The following is a 21,965-nucleotide window of genomic DNA, read 5'->3' as shown; positions in this document are numbered from 1 at the left end:
TTGCTGTTTTTGTTGATAATGAGAGGCACATTTTCACAGAAGTGGCTTTACTGCCTGAGAGCAATTTGCTGCTATCATTTATTCCTCTTAATTTTGAAATGGGGAGCTGTGCTTCTGCTTAGCACAAGCAGTTACTTACTCCACTCAAATAAAAATCTAGTACTAAGCATTACAGTTTTTGTGGCTCTGAGATCTCTATGCTTTATATATCATGCATCCATGGTAATTGAGTAAGGCCCATATCCCACTGACCGTTATTAAATGGGGAATGTTTTTCCAAAATCCAATTTTTGTCAAGATCTCAGACATGATTCATAATACAGCATACTCTAATGAGACCTATTCCTTAAATAGCCACATTTTATAGCAGTTCGATATGAGAAAAATAAAGGTCAGCAAGGAGTGCAAAATGGAAGTAATAAGGTAACTTCTAACATTTGCTTGAAAATTAACTGCACTACGCCATATTTTTCCATCTCTAAAACTTGTCGTGAGATACTTTTTAGCCAGGATGTCAGTGAAAGAAATGCCTTTATGTTACCAGTATATGATCTGATCAGGAATAAAAAAATATGTTCTGTTTGTGTTACAATGCCAGTTTTTAGGAAACTGCAGGAAGCAATACCAGGTTTTTGCTGTTTTTGTTGGAGTTTTTTGTTTGTTTATCTAAAGACTGTATAACAACTTCTGTGTAGTGTAGCTTTTACTTCATTTGATGTATCAGTATATGGTTTCCTAAGGTAATATCAGCCCTTGGAGTCTGATGAAAAGGCAGGGGAAGGCTTTATTTAGATCAGAAAAACAGAAGAATTTGACACAGAAATCTTGTATTCACCTTTAAATTTTCAGAATTTTACTGTCCAAATACCAGGGAAAGGAGGGAGCCAGGGAAGAGAGAGAGAACCATAATCCCACTGTTTTTAGTATGAGAGGCACTTGAGTCAATTCTGCAAGATCAGATCACACAAAAAAAATACAAAATGAAAAAATAAAAATAATAAAACAACTGTTAATTATACTCCTTAACTCCTTATATTCTTTTACTTAATGGGGAAAATTCCTGCTTTCATTTCATTTCTAGTATGATGTCAGTAAATATACAGTGATGGAGTTAGAAATAGCAAGCAGGTAAGAGGTGGTAAATTTGATTTCTTGCTATCTCAGTTTGCAGAGGAATATGAGAGAGCTGAAAAGCTGGCTGCCCAGAAATCCAATGAAGCTTGATAAGGAGGCCCTACCTGATCTCGAAGAGACGGATTGCTACACAGCACCCTTTAGCCGTGCACGCATACACCAGTAAGTGTTGGAACTAGAAATACAGTGCCAGAGACCAGAAGGATTTTTTTTATTTTCTCACTACTAAGCAAGTGCCATACAGGCAGCCATTAACAGGTGGTCACTGGCAAATACCCAGTATCATGTCTGGTATTTTCTATGGTTTTACTCTTAAAGCTAAAATCTGTTCTCTGTTACTTGCTGTATGACAGTCACAGTGAGTAGTATGAACAAAAATTTGACTGAAAAATCAACACCACCTTTTTGGTTTAGAAGTTTTGCTTTCCATTACATTACAAAATGCAAATACTTGCTCAAGTTTGCTTAGCTTAATAACATATTTTACTTAGGCAAAACCTGAGACAGCTGTAGAAACTGTAGAAACACCTGGAAATGGGCTAAAAATAGTGCCAGGGTTTTTGTTATCAAATGTGCATTTGAAAAATGCTTTTGCCTCTGAAGGAATCGATATATATATATATATATATAGTATGTATAGTATAATATATATACAGTGTATATATATATGTATATACACCTATATATATACACTATATATATATATACCCCAAATAAAAACTATGTGCTCAGATCACCACCTTGATGATGATCTAGTTTAACCATTTCGTAATTTTTTTTTAAGGACAAAAGCAGTCTTGAATATTCTAGCTATTTGTTTATTTTTAAATTATTTTGTGATAAGTCTTTCAGGAAATGAAAGTTGATATAAAACAGAAATGTAAGTTGGGCTAAACAGATTTTTTTTCTTCTAAGTGAAGAAGCTATATGCTAGTGGACTGACTATGTCCTACAAAGACAGAATAATTGCATTATCATCTTATTTCTTATTTTTTTAGTAATTAGCTATATTGCATTGGGACAATCAGTTGTTCACAGTGTTATTTCTCAACCAGCTCAGCTGACGTTATGAATTGCAAGAGTGTAATCTTTGGCACAGCTAAGTAGGCAAAAGCTCCTGCATGTCAGATTTCTGGCATTCAGAATCCTGAGCCATCTGGGAAAAGGATATTTGCGTTATCTGGCTCCATCCTAGGATTTTCTGTGGAGCTGCTGCTGAAGTGTCCAGTGCCTGGAGCTAAGCGTGTTTTGTTTTGTTTTTGTTTGTTTTTCCCCAAGTAACAATGGTAGTAGTTCTATGACTTGGACCTCTGCCAATTTATCAGTAACATGAATTTCAGAATGATCACTACTTCTGAATATTATTTTTTTAATTTATATCCAGCATGGAAATGACCTAGATAGTAGGACATTTTAGAAAAGAATTAGTTTATTTGCTCATTTTCCCCAACAATCTGTGATAAAGACAAATATGGGGGGTTATCTGAGAAGATGCTTTAGGAATGCAAAATATTATGTCTTGTGCAGTAACCAAGAAGTGTAAAGATACAATAAATCACTCTAAGAAGAAAACATTGAGCAGCTATATTTCAACACCTGTGCATTGTTTTGAATATTGAAAGACATTCATTATTTCTATAGTTTTACAATAAACAATAAAGACAGCTTCTTCAGCAACTCCACGAGAAGTAGAATCGTGCATCACATGCTACAGAGAACGAAGTATGAAGATGGAAAATCCAAAATGGGTAAGAATGCTTTATTTTTTTTAACCCGTTTTATATCTTTACTTGCCTGAAATAGTATTTAGTGGAGTAAACTTGATTAATTTTGCCATGCTCTTGAAATCTTTGTTCAACCAGTAATACAGTTGAATGAAAGCTGCAAGCAATTGCTCTGTTAAATAACTCAGTGAAAAATAGCAATAGTTTTCACTTAATACTCATTTTTAAAATAAATATGAGAGATTATAATAGCTTTATATGATCAAGAGCCATAAGAAAGATAATGTGTACCCCAGAAAACTTACAAGAGTTTTTTAGGACTGGCCCTGATACTGGTAGAACCCAGCAGTGCCAGTCCAGCAGAATCAATCAGAGCTGCACTTAAATTATTTGAGATCTCCACTGCAGCTTAGAGACGGTTGATTTAAAGGCAATTCAATTTTTATTGACACTTCTATTACAGTACTGTATTTCAGAAGGTCTAGTTACTCATTTTCATTTGCAATTAACAGGGAATGTGTGTATGATCTTCTGTTTTGTTTACGAGAATTAAATTAAGAATTTAATACATAGATAGACACCTAAAGCCTTATAAAGACGATATCAATTACAGAAAGTTGTTGCTTGAGTTTCTGGGAGAAAAGCAGTAGTAAGAAAATCTTAGAAACTGAGGGTTGAAATCTAATGCTATTGAAATTGGTGACGACAAGTTTCATCTTGAGATTAGTGTAATTTGTATGTTATGTTTGAATGGACAGATCTGAAATGTGTCATGAGAATTTATTTCTTGGGTAAATTTGGCTATATAGGTATCCTATCACAGGCAACTGAATCTTTTTATTGTTATTATTATGGTTACTACTTTATTTTTTATAACATGCTTTGATAGTAAAATATATCTGGCTTTAGGAGGACTCTAGGAACTGATCCAAAATGTTGCAGCAGAGCATTGATCTGATACAAACTCCTTCAGCTGGTTCATATTTAAAAGTAACAGGTTAGCTTTTAACCCTGCAGAGGTTTTGCTGCCTCAAAGATTGTCCATGCCACTCTGTGTGTGCCAGATCATTTGGTCACCCATCAAATCTGTATCGTATGCTCTGATTAATACAACATGAGTGTAACTACCTTCTCACACTTGATCTAGCACAAGAACCCGACCATGAAAGCAAAGTTGAAGACACTGGCCCTCAGAAAGATGTAGTTTGACAGAACTAGAATGCTTAAGGTATCAGTAAGACCCATGGTCGGTGCAACAATTGATGACTGTCATGTTTAACAGCATCCCGAGCATCTAATGTGAAGTTGCATTCTCGTTTCATAACCTGACAATTAATTCTTGGTGCTTGAAGTTAAATATATATTAAAAAATCATGTTTGAACTAATGTGTTTTTTTCCTTTTAGGTATTAATAGATTACTAAATAATGGAACTTATGAAGCAGCATTTCCACCACATGAGGTAAACTCATTAGTTTTGTTTTTGTATTTATATTTTGATAAAAGCTTGCATTAGTATTTCAGTATTATAGTTTTCTATTTTGTCTTGCAAATGTTTTATTTCACTAAGTAGCATTGAGACTTTTTTTTTTTACTAACAGCTCTTTAATGTTGGCTTTTTGAAATTAAAAAAAAAATATATATTTATTTTTATGTAATGCATTGTAATAATCCTGGAACATTTCCTGGAACATTTTCTTACTGATCTAGACTACTATGTTTTTTCTAAGCAGATAGTGCCTAAGGAGTTCTTAACGGCAATGTTAATTATTCTAAATTGTTGCAATTAGTTGCATTAAATTATTTATCCCTGACACCATTCAAAATATTATTTTTTTTTAAATAGGTTGTTCAATGGATAAAATTTAGGGAAGCAGTTTACTTATTTCCTATTTAATCCTTTCTGTATAGTTCAGGATAGCTTCTACTTGATAATTCTACTAGTTTAAGGTCTACTGAAGAGCTGTGAAATAAGTGAAAAACTTGTCTTTGTCTTCAGAGGGTTATCAGAGAGTCTTTGTGCATTGAAAGGAAAGAAGTAAGCTACAGATCTTTGGTCATCATAAATGCTGATCAGTAGCTGTAATTGCAGCCGTGAACTGTGGTTGATTGGCTGAATACTGTGACTTGATCTTGTGTTTCAAAGGATTGGCCTATGCTTTACAAATTGAAAGTAATTTTTTATATGGTATAAATAATTAAATGCAGGGAATACAGAGAAAGAATATTTTAGATAAATAATTGAATATAATTGTTAACGCTTCAGTAGGGCATTACTGACTGTAGGAAAAAGCTAGTCATACTGCCAGAAAAAAAACTGTGAAGCTTTCTCTGGCTTCCAAATCCATGCTCTCATATGCATTTTCTGTATATATTCCTTTGTTATGTCACAAGCTTCAATTTCAGAGTTTCAGTATAAGCTTAATGAAGTCACATATTTAAGCCACTCATCTTAATTGCAGCTTAACTGGTGCTAAGGATAGTGGTTAAACACCCTCCGCTTTTTTTTTTTTTTTTAATCACACAGGAAAATGAGAAATTCAGTCCCAGAGTGAACACTGTGAGACTTGGACTCTGTCATAGATAAGCAGTGCAGAAAGAAGCAGGAAAAAAATACCTAAAATGTACAATGCTGGCTAATGCTTTATGTATTGCACTCATTCAGGTGACTGTGAGAATAAGCTGATATTCTGTTCCTAGAAACTGCTCAATGTTGCAAAGGCCACTCTGTGCTAACATTTTGGTATGGCTCTTTGCCAACTTTAATGCAGAACATTGTTTTTAAGTCATTCTTAAACCAGAGGGGTCAGCAGACTCCAACAAGTAAATAACGTTCTTTCAGTGTGAGGAATGTTCAAGATTTCAAATAAATTATAAAAATCTAAATGGCTAAACAGCTTGAGTTTACCAGGTTCACGAATCTGTCTCTTACCAAGAAGTAGTTTGGATTACTTGCAGTTGTTTGATGAATAATTTTCTTTACCATAACTGAGAGTTGTCTAATGAAAGGACATTTCGGGGGTAAGAAGTTGAAATAAAACGTCCTGCCTCAGAATTGGGGTAAAATGGCAAATACAAGCAATTCTGTTTAGGATGGGTCTAGTGAATCTGTGTTACTTCTCAGCTGCTGGGCATGAGGCTGTTCTTTCAGGCTGTCAGGCGGTGTGTAAATGTCAGGCAAGGACTCTTTTTGAGCCAGATTGATTCTGTTTTGATTTTAATGCCTCTGAGACTTCTGTGCAGGCTTCAAAATAATGCCAGTTCTGTTGTTTCCGTCATCTTAAGGAATATGTACCACAGTCATAGGAAATGTCTAGGAGAGGAGGATCAGGCTGACCTACCAGAATTTTCTGAAATTTTATAGGAAAAACAAAAAGATACCACAAACACATCTCATGAAATTTTTTTAAAAATTGAAGTAGAAAAACTGTTCTTGAAGTAATATAGAGCTGGGTAGTTCTTTATAGCCTTGTGCTAGTATGATTTTGTCATTAATTCTTAGAGAAATTGGCCATTTCAGAAGTGTATTTACCATCTCTCTCTCACAGGCTCACATGTTATCTGTAGGTGACGTTTCCTAGAGTTGTCCATAACAAATTGAAACTTATTTAATAAGCATAGTGAAATCATAATTTAAAATTATATTCAAATATCTAAGAAATGTATTTATATTCCATAGAGTCTGGAAATATATTGTTATTTATTTGTGTTTTTCAGGGAAGCCACAAAAGCAGACATCCCATCAAAACACATGGAGCTCAGAATCACAGACACCTTTTATACGAGCGTTGGGCACGGTGGGGAATGTGGTACAAATACCAACCTCTTGATTTAATCAGGTATTAGTACTTTGAAAAGCAGCTTGCTTCTGTGATACAAGTAGCCCGATAAAAACACAAACCATACTGCTAAATCCATTGTCCTTACACTTCACTGTAAAATTTAGCTATTCTCTATGATCAGGGAAGACTGGAATTCTCTAAATTGCTTCTTATGGATGGTCTTCTGTGCAAGGCTATTGATTTCAAGTGAGGCTGAATGAAGGCACATAGATCCAGCAGCTTGACAGTTCACAGAGTGAAAATACCCATGAAGTGGGCTGCTGATCAGAGACACCTGCCCCTCATGACAGCACTTTTGAACGTAGAGACTGTCCACATGGACAGAGTTATCAGATCCACAGGGGATCTGAAGTTTCCATGTAGGTTTAAATAAAATTCTGTTTATATGTATATAATTAATGTCATAGGTTCCCAACGGTAAAGCAGAGAAATATCTTTAATTGCAGTTAAGTAACTGGGTTGCTTGGGTTTCATATTTTCCTCAACTTGAACGTTGAATACCAGTAATTCAGTTTTCACTGATGTCTGTTTTTACTCCTGATATGACAATCATAAGCAATCATTATGCCCAATATTGTTCCACTGAAGGCTGTGGAGCTAAGAATGTCCTACGCAACAATTCTGTGCTAATCTAATAGGATCATCCAGATCCGGGATTTACTTTTTGTTCACTGCTACTTCATCTTTTACAGTAACTGATATCACATTTTGAAGAATTAAAGCTGAAACTTCAGCTTGTGTTTTCAATCTATTATTTTCTAACTGGTAATACTTTGAAATATGTCATACTATATGATTATCCATCATAAATTATTTTTATAATGGAATACTTAGGCCATACAAACTTACATTATTCCTTTCAAGAAACTGTGTGTGTGTGTATCTGTGTATTTGTGTGTGTAAATAAAGTCTCCTGCATTTTAGCAACGTTGAAATTAATGCATCTACTTAGTCATTGCAAGGATGTGAAAATTACAGCGCGCTTCAGTTACATCCTTAAAAAATACATGCTCTAGTAAGTCTGCAGTTAGTGTCACTAGAATGTTGTGCTAGCCCAAATTAAAACATTTTGGTAACCTGACAATAGTTTTACTATAAGCTTGTAATGGTGATGGCTTATAAAAGTTATTCTGCTACTGTGAAGGTAGATACTGTTCACCACAAGTTTTAACTTTAAAAAATGTGTGCTTTTCCTCTTCATGTAGGCGATATTTTGGTGAAAAAATTGGACTGTATTTTGCCTGGTTGGGATGGTATACTGGAATGCTGATTCCTGCTGCCCTGGTTGGGCTCTTTGTTTTCCTTTATGGATTATTTACAATGGATTCCAGCCAAGTAAGGTAAAATGCCATTTAAAAATATTATAATAGCCTGTTGAATATTAACAGTCTTGCACAAGTTAGATCATTTTATTTTTAAATGCTTTTCAGATATGGTAATCATAATTCTAACCAAATAGAGCAGTGGGTTCTTCAATCAAGCGCATCCACTTTGTATATCTGTTTTACATCAAGTTGGGCGCATAACATTTACAGCAAGTGCTCTTACCACTGCATCTGCAATGATTCCAATTCTGTCTGTAAGAGAAAAGAACAAATACTGATTCTAATGTCACATGTACTGCAATGTTTATCATTCTAGTCAAGGTTCATGGGCGAAAAATACAGACATACTTTACTCTTTAATTCCATTTTGCTTTTAACCTCTAGAGTGTAGTAGAGCTGTAAAACTTCAACTTATTTTGTGTATGCTTTTTTTTCTATACAAATGTTAATAGTGTTAAATTTAAGAAAATTCTTAATTCTGTTGGTGTAAACTGTGGCCAGGAATTACAGCTTCAAGGACATTGCCACCACATGAAATGAACCAAATTTTCAAGTTTCTGTTCAGTTTCTGCAATCACTTTTGTGATTTGCTCTGAGAGTGGTTTATGTCAGTTTAAAAATAGTGATGAGAGTGTTAGAGTTAAGTGCTGGCTGTATTTTTAGGAACCGTTACAGGAGGAAGCGCCCTTACTACATCAGGTATCATCAGACAGAAGGGTATCAGTGGTTTTGCAATTGCAGCTGTTGCTCCAAGCAGTTTCGATTCTTAGGCAGTAAGCACAATGAAATCAGATTTCATACAAAGTGTTTCTTGGCCTTTGAGCAGCAGTACTTTACATTTCTTTATGGAATTGTCTTTATTTTCTGACAGTTGTTATATTCTGCAGTGCTGCAATTAAGGCTTTTTTAGGCAGTTTGTTTTACGCCAAACTCCTGAGAGACTTGACAGCTTCAGACTGCATTAAATGCAATAAAATGCAATAATATCAGCCAGGAAACTATGCACAGTTACCCTGCTTGCAGGAGGCTTCAGGGTATGAATCTCATGAGGGCAGAGGTAGGCTAGCTTTCATATTTTCCCATCTTTCCTTTTGGATGCAGTTGAGCAGCTGCAGACTGAAGAGGCAGATTTTCACTTACTCTCCATGGAGGTTGGTTGTCTCAGATCCTGTCCTGAGGTGCCTCAGTGTCATGCTGAGGAACCAACCAGAGGCTCTGGACTGTATTCCAGAAGCAAGAGCCTGAAAGTTAGATGATCTGCTGTATAGCTTCAGATGCCTACAAGGGGAGGGGAGTAGTTATATATCCACTCGCCTAGGCGATCGGCTCCAGGGCAGACACGTTGTGCAGCAGAGCTGGAGATCGAGGCAGGCAGGGATTTCTTTTCCCACATCGAGGCCACTCGAAGCAGCTGAGCGAGCCGCCAGGACCCGGCCGCCCTCTCAAGGGAGGCTGACAAGGCGTAGGCAGTACCAGCAGCAGCAGCGGGCCATTCAAATCAGGCGTCGCCGCCATTTGGCAGCCAGTTCTACAGGCAGCTGGCGTAATCGCCAGCACTTGTTCTCCTGGGGGACTTCAACTTCCAAGACTTATCCTGGAAATACAATACAGCTCAGAGGAAGCAGGCTAGGAGGTTTCTGGAGAGCGTGGAAGACAGCTTCCTGATGCAGCTGGTTAGTGAGCCTACCGGGAGGGTGCCCCGCTGGACCTGCTGTTCACAAACAGGGAAGGCCTGGTGGGAGATGTGGTGGTCGGGAGCTGTCTTGGGCAGAGTGACCACGAAATGGTAGAGTTCTCTGTTCTTGGCGAAGTCAGGAGGAGGATTGGTAAAATTGCTGTCTTAGACTTCCAGAGGGCAGACTTTGAGCTGTTCAGGACACTGGTTGGCAGAGTCCCTTGGGAGGTGGTTCTGAAGGGCAGAGGAGTCCAGGAAGGCTGGGCACTTCTCAAGAAGGAAATCTTAAAGGCTCAGGAGCGGTCTGTCCCCACGTGCCCAAAGAAAAGCTGGCGCAAAAGAAGACCGGCCTAGCTGAACAGAGAGTTGTGGCTAGAGCTTAGGAAAAAAAAAGAGGGTTTATGATCTTTGGAAGAGGGGGCGGACCACTCAGGTGGATTATAAGGATGTTGTAAGGCTGTGCAGGGACAAAATTAGACAGGCCAAAGCTCATCTGGAGTTTAATCTGACCACTGCTGTTAAAGATAACAAAAAATGATTTTATAAATACATAAACACGAAAAGGAGAACTAAGGAGAATCTCCATCCTTTACTGGATGCAGGGGGGAAACTTAGTGATGAGAGATGAGGAAAAGGCTGAGGTGCTTAATGCCTTCTTTGCCTCAGTCTTTAGCAGCAAGACCGGTTGTTTCCTGGATACCCAGTACCCTGAGCTGGTGGAAGGAGATGGGGAGCAGAATGTGGCCCTCATAATCCACGAGGAAATGGTTGGCGACCTGCTACAGCACTTAGATTTACGCAAATCGATGCAGCCAGATGGGATCCACCCGAGAGTACTGCAAGAACTGGCGGAAGAGCTGGCCAAGCCACTTTCCATCATTTCTCAGCAGTCCTGACTATCAGGAGAGGTCCTAGTCACCTGGCGGCTAGTAAACGTGACACCCATCTACAAGAAGGGTCGGAAGGTAGACCCGGGAAACTATAGGTCTGTTAGTTTGACTTCAGTGCCAGGGAAGCTCATGGAGCAGATTGAGTGTCATCACGTGGCACTTGCAGGGCAACCGGGCAATAGGCCCAGTCAGCATGGGTTTATGAAGGGCAGGTCCTGCTTGACGAACCTTATCTCCTTCTATGACAAAGTGACGCACTTAGTGGATGAGGAAAAGGCTGTGGATGTGGTCTATCTTGATTTCAGTAAGGTGTTTTACACAGCATTCTCCTCAAGAAACTGGCTGCTCATGGCTTGGACTGGTGTACGCTTCGTTGGGTTAAAAACCGGCTGGGTAACAGGGCCGAAAGAGTCGTGGTGAATGGAGTTAAATCCAGTTGGAGGCCGGTCACTAGTGGCGTCCCCCAGGGCTCAGTACTGGGGCCAGATCTCTTTAATATCTTTATCGATGATTTGGATGGATCATCTGGATCGAGTGCACCCTCAGTAAGTTTGCAGACGACACCACGTTAGGTGCATGTGTCGATCTGCTCGAGGGTAGGAAGGCTCTGCAGGAGGATCTGGATAGGCTGGACCGATGGGCTGAGGCCAACCGTATGAAGTTCAACAAGGCCAAGTGCCGGGTCCTGCACCTGGGGCACAACAACCCCAAGCAGCGCTACAGGCTGGGAGATGAGTGGTTGGAAAGCTGCCTGGCAGAGAAGGACCTGGGAGTATTGGTTGACAGGCAGCTGAATATGAGCCAGCAGTGTGCTCAGGTGGCCAAGAAGGCCAACAGCATCCTGGCTTGCATAAGAAACAGTGTGGCCAGCAGGTCTAGGGAGGTGATTGTCCCCCTGTACTCGGCTCTGATGAGGCCTCACCTCGAGTACTGTGTTCAGTTTTGGGCCCCTCGCTACAAGAAGGACGTGGAGGTGCTCGAGCGAGTCCAGAGAAGGGCAACGAAGCTGGTGAGGGGTCTGGAGAACAAGTCTTACGAGGAGCGGCTGAGGGAGCTGGGCTTGTTCAGCCTGGAGAAGAGGAGGCTCAGGGGAGACCTTATCGCTCTCTACAGGTACCTTAAAGAAGGCTGTAGAGAGGTGGGGGTTGGTCTGTTCTCCTACGTGTCTGGTGACAGGACGAGGGGGAATGGGCTAAAGTTGCGCCAGGGGAGGTTTAGGTTGGATATTAGGAAGAACTTCTTTACCGAAAGGGTTGTTAGGCATTGGAATGGGCTGTCCAGGGAAGTGGTTGAGTCACCACCCCTGGAGGTCTTCAAAAGATGTTTAGATGTAGCCCTTAGTGATATGGTTTAGTGAAGGACTTGTTAGTGTTAGGTCAGAGGTTGGACTCAGTGATCTTGGAGGTCTCTTCCAACCTAGATGATTCTATGATTCTGTGATATTATTATAGCTAACATGGACTAGTGTTAATTTCAAAATATTGATAGAGGGTGTGTTAATGCAGAAGCCCTTGGTGTGTGCTTATGGCAGTCCCAGAACATCTGTAATCTGGATGTGTTAATTCTGGGCAGAAGGTCATCTCTGTTTACGAAGGTGTGAATCTGTGCGTTCACTCTGACTAGTCGTGACACAGTAGTGTCAGCTCAGTGCATTGCTATGACCAAATGAGTAAGACATGCGGTGAGATGCAGATTCAACAGAGCTTACCTAACTCAAGTTGACTGTTATGACCTGATAAAACGTATGTAGATATTTTCTGTATCACCCATGTCACCTCATTACCTACCTACTGCAGATGTTCCTGCTTGAGCAGGGTCTTTGGACCAGATGACCTCCAGAGATCCCTTCCAACCTTAACCATTCTGTAATTCTGTAATTTTAATGGGCAGTGACAGCAGATGCTGTTCCTTGCCTTATTTGTTTGCTTAACCTGGAGGAAGGTAGTGAGGGTTAAACAGGAACTTTACACCTGTAGAGGAGACAGGAGCCATCCATAAGCAGGCAGAGAGACCACACAACCTAAAAGTTGTTATCACCATATTCTGGGGATGTGAGCTGATTGGTTCTGCTGTGTCTGCAGTCGTTTAAAGAAACTACTGTGTAAACGTTCATGTTAGTTTTGATATATATTATTTGATTTTGAGCACTGCCACTACAAATATATGCAAACAACTATGTTTATCAGTCATCCGGAAGAAACTGAGTCAGATACATGACTCTGGCAAAATCTAAGCACAGGCATTGCAGTCACAATTCAGAATTAAGGCTTAGTGCCAGGGCATTATGGCAATGTTGTAAATGCTGCATTACCCCAACTTCAGTATTATTCAGCGTAATGCTTTTTCATGTGAAACTGAGCTTTCATCCTATTAATGTCTGTAATTAGGAATCAGTGGATGTTAGGAAGTGTTGATTTACAGTATGATAAATTCTGTGGGGGGGGGGGGGAAATGGTTTTCATGTGTCCTTTTACCACGAAATTTGAACTTACCAACTGATCAAATTATTTTTGTGGAAGCATGCTCTTCTCAGTAATGCCCGGGCGCCTTTCGGGATGGTTGGCTTGCAGGTAGCTATCGTGAATCCCCCTCTAGTGGCTGCAGGCAGAAAACGAACGTTTTATTCTTTCAGCAGAGAATGAGCACATACATGTTACGCTGCCATGAATCAAATATTGATTGCGGTGCCAGCCAGAGGTTTTGTGCAGCAATAACTAGGGTGTTGTGAAGAACGTTGTCACATCCAATAAGTAGTTTGTCTTGCTTACAAAATGTTATGGGTGCCTGCCTCTGCACCATGCCCAGGGGCTGGTATGAGGTTGTCACGGGGCAGCTCTCGCTGCTGAATGCCCATGGCCCAGGACCCCGGCGCTGTCAGTCCCTGCCCCGTGCAGTATAAAGACAGTCTGTGTAGCTCATCCCTGGCTGCCACAAGCAGGTCAGAAGCTGAGGATATATTTGATCCCCTTTGGTGGTGGTACCCTTCCTTCTTTTCCTGGGCAAGTAGCCCTCTCACACACTGCCTTTGCCCTTTATTGGAGAGGATCCTTCCTTTCCTCAGATATAATTTTAGGAAAGCAATAAACTTTTAGATCAAACGGAATTACTCAATGATTCTGATGTATTATGCAGGGAGGAAGAAGGTGAAATAGTAAGATGAGATACAAAAACCCTGATACACTGTGATATCAGGGCCCATATACTGTTATAAGAAAATAAGCACCTGTGTCCCGTGTTTAGAAGCAGAAGTTTCTCCCCAGTTAGGGACATTTTTCTTGTCTAACGTAAAAGAGGTACATAAGAATGGCAGTTTTATTGAAAGCAGTTTGGGATGGAAGATGTTGTTTTTCTTGCATGAGTTCGGAATAAAGCTTGGTAATACTCTCGTTGCCAGGATTTGGCACTGAGGTTCCCCAGGGTACTGTGTGTCAACCACTAGTTCTAGGATTCAGTTGCGAAATTAACATAACCAAAAATCAAAGAGTCTGGAGTTGAAGAGAACTCCACAGTAGCTTCCAGAAAATTTGGATTACATTTTTAAGTCTCAGACATGCAGAAAGAAAAAATGAAGAATGTGAACATGTATATCTGGTTTCACACACTTTTAAAAATATTTTGATCTGTTTGCCCTAATTGAGTTAAACTGTGAACAATGGGTCTGTCATATGGAAGGGCTTAAATAATAGTCCTTTAGAAGTCCTTTCATTTGGGTTCTTTTTTTTTTTTTGAAACAAATTATGTGGCGTATCTGTTACACATCTTTATTCTTAAGTTAGTTATCAAGCTATTACATGTTGATTATTCTATATAAAATAAGTCTGATGATTTTAAAGAAGGTTGCTTTCGATGCATCTGTACGCGTCATTAATTATCACTGGTCTAATTTGTCACACTGTTGTCAGTCAAACAGAAAGGCCAGGCATGAACACAGCACAGCTTTAGGCATATTCACAACGTGTGCTCTTGTCAGATTTCAGATATGTAAGTGAGAATAGTCCAAAGATGTTTATTTTGCTCTGTTATGGTGAAGATTTGAATTGCAGTAACAATTAACATAGCACTTGTCATGAACACTTGTGCAATGCGTGTCTTTACAGACTAGTGCTCAAGCACGTAGACTGTCACTGGCAGTACAATTTGCTGAAACTTCATGTTATCAAAAACAAACGTAGACTGTAACTCAAGATACAGAATATAGCATTTATAATGTTGAATTTAAATTTGAAATAGAGTAGAATTTGGCCTTATATGTGACAACAGGTTACATTACTGTCAAACCATTATATCACTTTGTTGAAATATGATTTTCTATGCTTACTTATTCGCATGAAAATGCAATCAAGAAAATTCTCGTTTGTGACACACTGTAAGCTGTTACTCTGCACTTCTGAAATGACGGGCTGTGCTCTTTCTGGCTTTCAGGGTTGCTTAGAACAATTTCTTAAGCCCACATTATGTTGTACTGTTTTAGTGAATTACTGGTTGTGATGTTATGTGCAGTATGAGCAAAGATCACAAATGTGACATCTGGGTAACACTAACCTTTTATTTCTGTATACTGTTATGTTGGACAGGATTTAATAGATGCATTCATTTGGTAATAATCTTCCATATAGTATTAGAACTGTAAATTCAGGTTTTATGAGGAGGAGAATGAAAGCATAATGTTTATTAAAACAAACCAAGAGAGTAATTTCCTGGCATTTGCTTTATAGTACTACTTTCCTAGTGTGACATAGGATCATTTCAGGCATGTCAACATTGCTGAAGGTGATTGCTGAGTTTCTCTACTTACTGCAGTTAAAATTTGCCTTTAAACTCCTTTTGCACTTCTGGTGCTTCTACTTTGCCTTTGTCAAGGCACTTAAGTACTATGTTTTCAATATGAGTAATCCCAGTGAAGTCAGAGATTTCATAACCCCCAAAGCTTAAGATCTTTAAGCAGTAGAATGTCGTTTGAAGGTATTTTACCCCAAAACAGGATAGTAAATTGTTCTTTTTTTTATTAGCTATAAACATAAGTTCTTCCATAGGTAATAAAAATGCAAAGACTTAAACTGCTAATGCCAGAAATGCTTGTCAGTGGGGTTTTACACGGTGACCTCCTGACCTAGGTACGTATGCAATCATACTGTGGGACAGACCTTCAGCTGATGTAAAGTGGGATAATCGACTGAAATCGGTGATGTCCATCTGCTAGTGTTTGGTGTCTTCTACATCATATGGATAAACATGCAGTAATTTGCTTGGCAAGTAGTATACAGAATTTTGTTCTTCAGTTTGTGATATTTCTTTTGGAGAGTATGGGGTATTTACAAGCATAAATATCAGATAAATATCAATAAGATATTGCATCAACTCTAGGGCCCACAGTTTTAGGGTGGTGACCAAGTTGGGATTAAACTTTTTATGCCAAACATTCACTTCTAATTTATTTTATTGAGTCAGTTTTATGGTGTAGGCATGCTGTTAACAAGTAGAGACCACAAATGGTGCAGCCTCAGAAAATCTTGAGAATACTAAATGCCTGTTTGTAACCTTTGTTTTCCTATCTTATATTAAAGCAAAGAGATCTGCGAGGCAAATGAAACCATCATGTGCCCTATGTGTGAACGCAATTGCACACTACAAAAACTCAATGAAAGCTGCATATATGCCAAGGTAAATAATAGCTTACTGCTATCATGATAATTTTTGTCTCAAGGTCCACTTTTATTATGTAATGGCAGCCCTTGTTCCAGCAAAGACTGCAAAATGTGTTGTTTATCTACAGAGTTTTCAGCCTCTGCAATCCGTGCTTCTAATACACGAATAATCTGAAATATTCAGAGATGACTCTGAAACTTGTTTTACTCTTTTAAAACATTTCCTTCCAAAATCCTTAATATTTTGATCGACTTATAAAGTCGCCTGAGTAACAAAACTTCTCTTGGAAGGTTTATCCTACTTTCCCTTAAAATTAACTTCTTGCTTTGTTTTCCTTGGTTGCTTGGTAATTGAAATTCTGCTCCTGCTAAAGGAATTCTCTAGCATTGCCTAGGATTTCAATGTGTCTATGGTGTGCTTTGCTTTTTCAAACTAATGCAAAGAGTTTACACAATTAAATATTTTGCTACAAGAAGCTATCCTTCAGACTTAACTAATCATAAGTACTTCAGTGGATGTGCAATGTTAACAAGTGAGTAATATATATTTTGATGCGTGCTAGTGTGTTCATAACGCTGGAAAAGCAGCCTTGCCATTTTTCTTGGAATTCTTTAGCCCATAAGACAAATCTTATTCAGAAGTTTACATTTATGGAACGGTGATTGTCTCTAGGTTGTGGCAACGCAACAAAACTAAGCAAAGTGGAAGAGAAAAATCAATTTTCATTAGATTTTGAAATTTGGTATTTAGACAGGACTTGGAGTGAAACTCAATGTTTCAAAAGTATGTGTGAAGCAATATTCGAAAAACATATGATCTTGAAAGAAATTATTTGTATTTTTTTTAATTTAGCTTTCTATTTTTTAATGAACAAGTTGTTTTTCATTTATGTTATAATGTTATATATTATATAAATACAATATATTTAAGGCCAACCTGTGTTTCATTTTTAAATACTGCTGCAACTTTATAGCGAAATATGGCTGCATTAATTTCTTTTCCTAGCTTTTTAAACTCATTTCATAAGTTTTTACATGTACCAAAGGTAAAAGCTTTCTTAATTAAAATAACATTATGCAAATCATACATCCCATGTGAGAAATGTCTCTTTTTAGAATATGACGAGTAACTTATTCAGTAGTCCACTCCAGCGTGACAGAAAATTAGTACATTTAGTATTGCAGCATCCCTTTAATTTTAGGTCCTATTATTTTAACATCCCCAGTTAATAGAAGCTGATTTTGTCTCTCATGTATATTTACGCTTACATCTATCTTGTGCTTAAGTCATTTAAGTCATGTCACATTGTGAATAGTTAAATGTAGCAGAAAAAATGTGGCATTTCATCCGTACTTCTGCACACTTTTAAACCAGTCACCTTGAAACAAAATCAGATGATATGTGGGGAAGATGAGTAGTAAGCACTCATATTCCGTCTTCACAAGCACTCTCCCAACGTCCGCAAAACCTGGGGAAAATAACATAGGCTCCCAATTTTTCCTGCCAATGTTTTTGCTCTGAAAAACTGGCCAGCCTTAGATTGCTACACAGAAAACAAACAAAATTTTTCTTCTACTAGGATTTGTCTGTTCTGGATCTTCCCCAGTTGGGTCTAATCATGTTATGTATGTTTTCTGCATACATGGGTAACGTACTTCAAAAAACTGATTTTCAAGGGGCAGAGAAAGACTTCTCTTTAGGAAGGAATATGATTACCATCTGGCCATTTCAGTGGCAAATAAATGAACCTTTTATAACTCTGAGGATATAACTGTAATGCCTTCATTCACCATGTTGTCTCTAAAGAAAATTACACTGCAGCTTCACTTGTTTCTCTCGCTAGGAAACGCCAGGTTTCCAGAAGGGCTTGTGATCCTGCTGGTTGCTGCTGTGTTGCTTGAGTGGAGCGGCAAATACCCAAACATGTGTCAGCAATTCCTCTGTGCCTGCACAGAAAGCAGTGAATGAAAGCTATCTGTAATGTTAGAGAACTACGGTCTGATTTCACATATTCCTTTGTACTTTCTGAAGCACCATTAATAATATAGACAGAAATAATCGATTCAAAAATAAGGCATAAAATCTTCTGAGAAATGAAAATGGCGTTTCCTCCTTTCTTTCCTGTTCCTGAAATGGAGCTTGTCTGCCTTTCCTTCTGGTTTTGTTGCTGTAGGAACATAACTTATTTCTTCATCTTCCCCACACACAATCAAAGGGCTGTTTGCAAGAGAAGCTTTTCCTGTTTCATTCCAGGGAAAGGCATTGAGTTTATTAGGAAAAGTGAGTAGTTTTGAGTAACTTTTAAGTTTATCTCCCCAGGTCTGCTCATGTCATGAGACCTGCCTCATTTAGACAAGGACTTGGGTTCATATTTCATGTTATTAGAACTGCTGTCAGGATTTCCTTCATTAAATTTCCCTTTCTTTCCCTAAATTTCCCAAATTTCCCTTTAGAGTAGTATTTTGGATAACACAAAGTAATGCAGAACAAATCACATACTTGAAATTGTTTTTTTCATCCAAGTTTCTTGCAAGGCTGGGAGACAAAATACAAAAGGTGCATTTTTCCTTCTTGCTCCTGCCAATTTCTTTCATCCCCTCCCTTCTTTCTTCATGTCCATTTAAAAATACCCCATTAAAAATGAAGTTCGTAATTTAAGAGAAGGGCATGCCATGTCTGAGTTGTAATCTGAGTTGCTGAATGCCCTAACTCTCATTCTTGCCCACATTAGGTGGATTCTTTGACGAGCAGAGGTGACTAGCACAATGCATAACGGCTCTTTGGCTGGTACTGCTCCCAGCACACCTTGCCCTAGGGCCCAGCGGCAGGGTATTAAATCAGGGTGGACTTGAAAAGTGTGAAGTCATGTGTGATGGTGACAATATCAGTCAGGTGTGCTGACTGACTGGCACTGAGTCATGGGGTATTTCTCTTCTGCTTGGAGGGCTCTGGTCAACACTTACTCCAACTGCGCAGTTAGCCTGTAAGACAGGCAAATCTTAATTCTGAGTGTGGTGCTGAATAGTACAGCCCAAACACCTTTCCTCAAGACAGAGCTATGTCAAGAGCAAGATACATATTTTCTACTTTTAACAATACTAAATATGCTGGGTTGGGTTGGGTTTGTTTATTTGTTTGATTTCCTTGGAAAGATGCACTCTACTGAACAGAATATCCAAAATCACTTGCTCACACGCATGTATATTCAAAACTGAAAGTATTCATCAAGTGTACTCTACTGCATTTATTCACCTGTCACATTTTTGGCACCATACCCATTATGGTTGTATTTTCCTTAATGGAACCATATTTGGACATATTTCTATGTACAAGTGATCCCACTATACTATTTATACAGGGACCATTTTGGATTTATGGATACCTAATACCTAATATGGATAGTAAATTCCCATTTCTTCAGAAGCTTAAAAAATAAACAAAACAAAAAACTGACATACTGATTAAATCTATGTGGTATTTTTAGTAAATTCTCACAATATGAGAGTCAATTTACTCAATAAGAAATAAAATAGAGGCAAAAGCAGTACTGTTACTATTAACTTTTTTTGCTTGCCTAAGTTTTCTCTACCAAGTGATCTTGCTCACCCAGTGAAGCCAACTTTCTCTGAAAGAATGAAAATCCGTCTGCATGGGCAAGGGCAACCCTTGCTGGAGCCCGTTAGGTAATCTGCTGGAGGCGGGCTGCCAGCCGCTGCATCCCCAAACACCTTGTGTGCAGGATGTGCCTGCTGGCCAGAGTAACCTCAGATAGGAGAGAAAGTCGTGGTACAGCCCAACTCAGTCTGGTTACCTGCCCAGTTCCATTGGCATAAGGAAGGGTTCCTTTTCATGAGAAAATGATGATTGGTTCTTCAATCTTCATTGGAGTCGACACCAGTGAAAGTAAATCCTTTTCAAGAATATGATGTTCTATTCTGACTTCAGAGAGCGGGAAATAGTCATAAACTTTTTGAATGGTTTAGGACAATACATTTCAGAACAATTTGCTGCACTTTTTTTTAATATTATTTATTTGTTTTTTCTTCAGGTGATCCTCTTTCTAACATATGCCTTTTGACAAGTTGGTTTGCTCTATTATCTCACAATAGTTTGTGCTTTGGGTGGGTTTTAATTTTTTTTAAAAGAATATAAGAATGTGAAACCCATATATATATAAATATAAGAATGTGAATATAAATTTAAGAATGTGACACCTATGCTTTGTTTACTAATGCTCAGCAGCACCTTAAACCACCTTTCATTAGAAGAAATTCAGGCCCGCTGTCCATGGATAAATTACATTGTTGTCCACTGGCAACCTGTTGAAAGTGCATTGATCTTAATTTCAGCTTCTTAAATACTGTTTCTTATTATGGCTTGAATATAAGAAGCTCTGGATTTTTGTAATATAAATTCTGATGTTTGCATAAGAACTGAGACATCACATTCACTCATTCAGATGCTTAGTGCGTTCCATAGGCTTACAAAAACTACTTACTCCTTATTTTCTACTGGTAAATCTTGGATTTTACAGCAGATGAGCTTCTAAGGAAGCATGAGATAAAAGATAAATCCAACAAAAAGGAAGGCATTTGTGAAGTGAAATTAAGTATGTAATTTAGATTTGCATTTCTCCGACAGTCTTTTAGAATTTATTTTATATTTGTGGGAGTTGAGGGACGCTAGCCTTTTAAGAAGGAGAATACGCTAACAATTTTAGAGGCTGAGATTTCTGGATGAAAATGAATATATATTATTCTTACCTGCAGAGAAATTGCAGGATAGCTTAGAAGTAGAAAATGAAATCAAAAGGGACATTAAGTAATATATAGAAGAAGAAAAGTGAAAAGTCTGAAGCGATTTAAGCTTATGAAAATCTTAAAATAGAAAACATCAAATGGAAATTTGACCGAGGATACGAGGAGAATTCTGGAGCAATTTTTAGCCTGTCTGGACAGAGAGCAGATCTTACTGTCTCTGAAGCAAGTACTCTGGAGATGCTTGAAGTGATAGGCTGGAAAACAACAGTCAAAGAGTGGGACAAACATTGGTAGAAGAAACGTGTGAGTAGGCCTTCATGCTGGAATGCTTGGCTTTTAAGTTCTGCCATCAGTTATGTACTCTGGGCTTCTTTGGGGCAGAAGTTAAGGTGGCAATATTGTTTGTTCCTGATGTATTTATTTTCTATTCAGGTTACACATTTGTTTGATAATGGAGGGACTGTCTTCTTTGCTATTTTCATGGCAATCTGGGGTAAGTAATTTTTAATTTACTTGTTTTTAATCAAACTGACCCTTTTGGGGATTGCTGAGTTAAAGGAGATTATAGTTCATGGTAAAAATTAAAGAATGATTTTGTCACACAAACATTTTTTTCCTCTTTTCATCAACTTCAATTTCTCTGCTAACAGTACGTGAAAGTAATGCCTTTTGTTGTTAATGTGATGACTGTCTTTAGTATCTTATATATCTTTAAGCTCGAATTTTATACCATGCATGTTAGAAGTCTTTTACAGCGGCAAACACATAGGGTAATTTACTGGTCTGGAGTCAATACAAAAATCACAGTGTATAGAGAATTCTTGTAGAATAAATGAGTGCTTTGTGGGAGCTAATTAGAGGGAAATGAAGGGAAGATTTGATGATAAATGTTTACAGCAGTTTAACTACTTATATTCAAAATCTCTGTCTAAATATCTATTCATTATGTTCATTCTAACATCACACGCCA

The 21,965-nt window shown here is 38.3% G+C and overlaps 1 protein-coding gene across 20 annotated transcripts in view; it reads left to right on the top strand.

Moving 5' to 3' along the window:
- The window catches only part of ANO3 (anoctamin 3), a 262,481-nt gene that overhangs the window by 206,461 nt on the left and 34,055 nt on the right, over positions 1-21,965 (top strand). For all 20 annotated transcript variants that reach the window (XM_083838227.1, XM_083838211.1, XM_083838225.1 and 17 more), the window contains 7 exons: positions 1,165-1,296; positions 2,776-2,882; positions 4,264-4,319; positions 6,575-6,696; positions 7,905-8,039; positions 16,154-16,250; positions 21,428-21,488. In XM_083838227.1, coding sequence (XP_083694353.1) covers positions 1,165-1,296; positions 2,776-2,882; positions 4,264-4,319; positions 6,575-6,696; positions 7,905-8,039; positions 16,154-16,250; positions 21,428-21,488 — 710 coding nt within the window. The remainder of the gene's footprint in view (positions 1-1,164; positions 1,297-2,775; positions 2,883-4,263; positions 4,320-6,574; positions 6,697-7,904; positions 8,040-16,153; positions 16,251-21,427; positions 21,489-21,965) is intronic.

The sequence above is a fragment of the Anser anser genome (genome assembly GCF_964211835.1).
Source record: "Anser anser genome assembly, chromosome: 5".
Taxonomy (NCBI): Eukaryota; Metazoa; Chordata; class Aves; order Anseriformes; family Anatidae; genus Anser; species Anser anser.
This window is presented reverse-complemented; position numbering and strand designations above follow the sequence as displayed.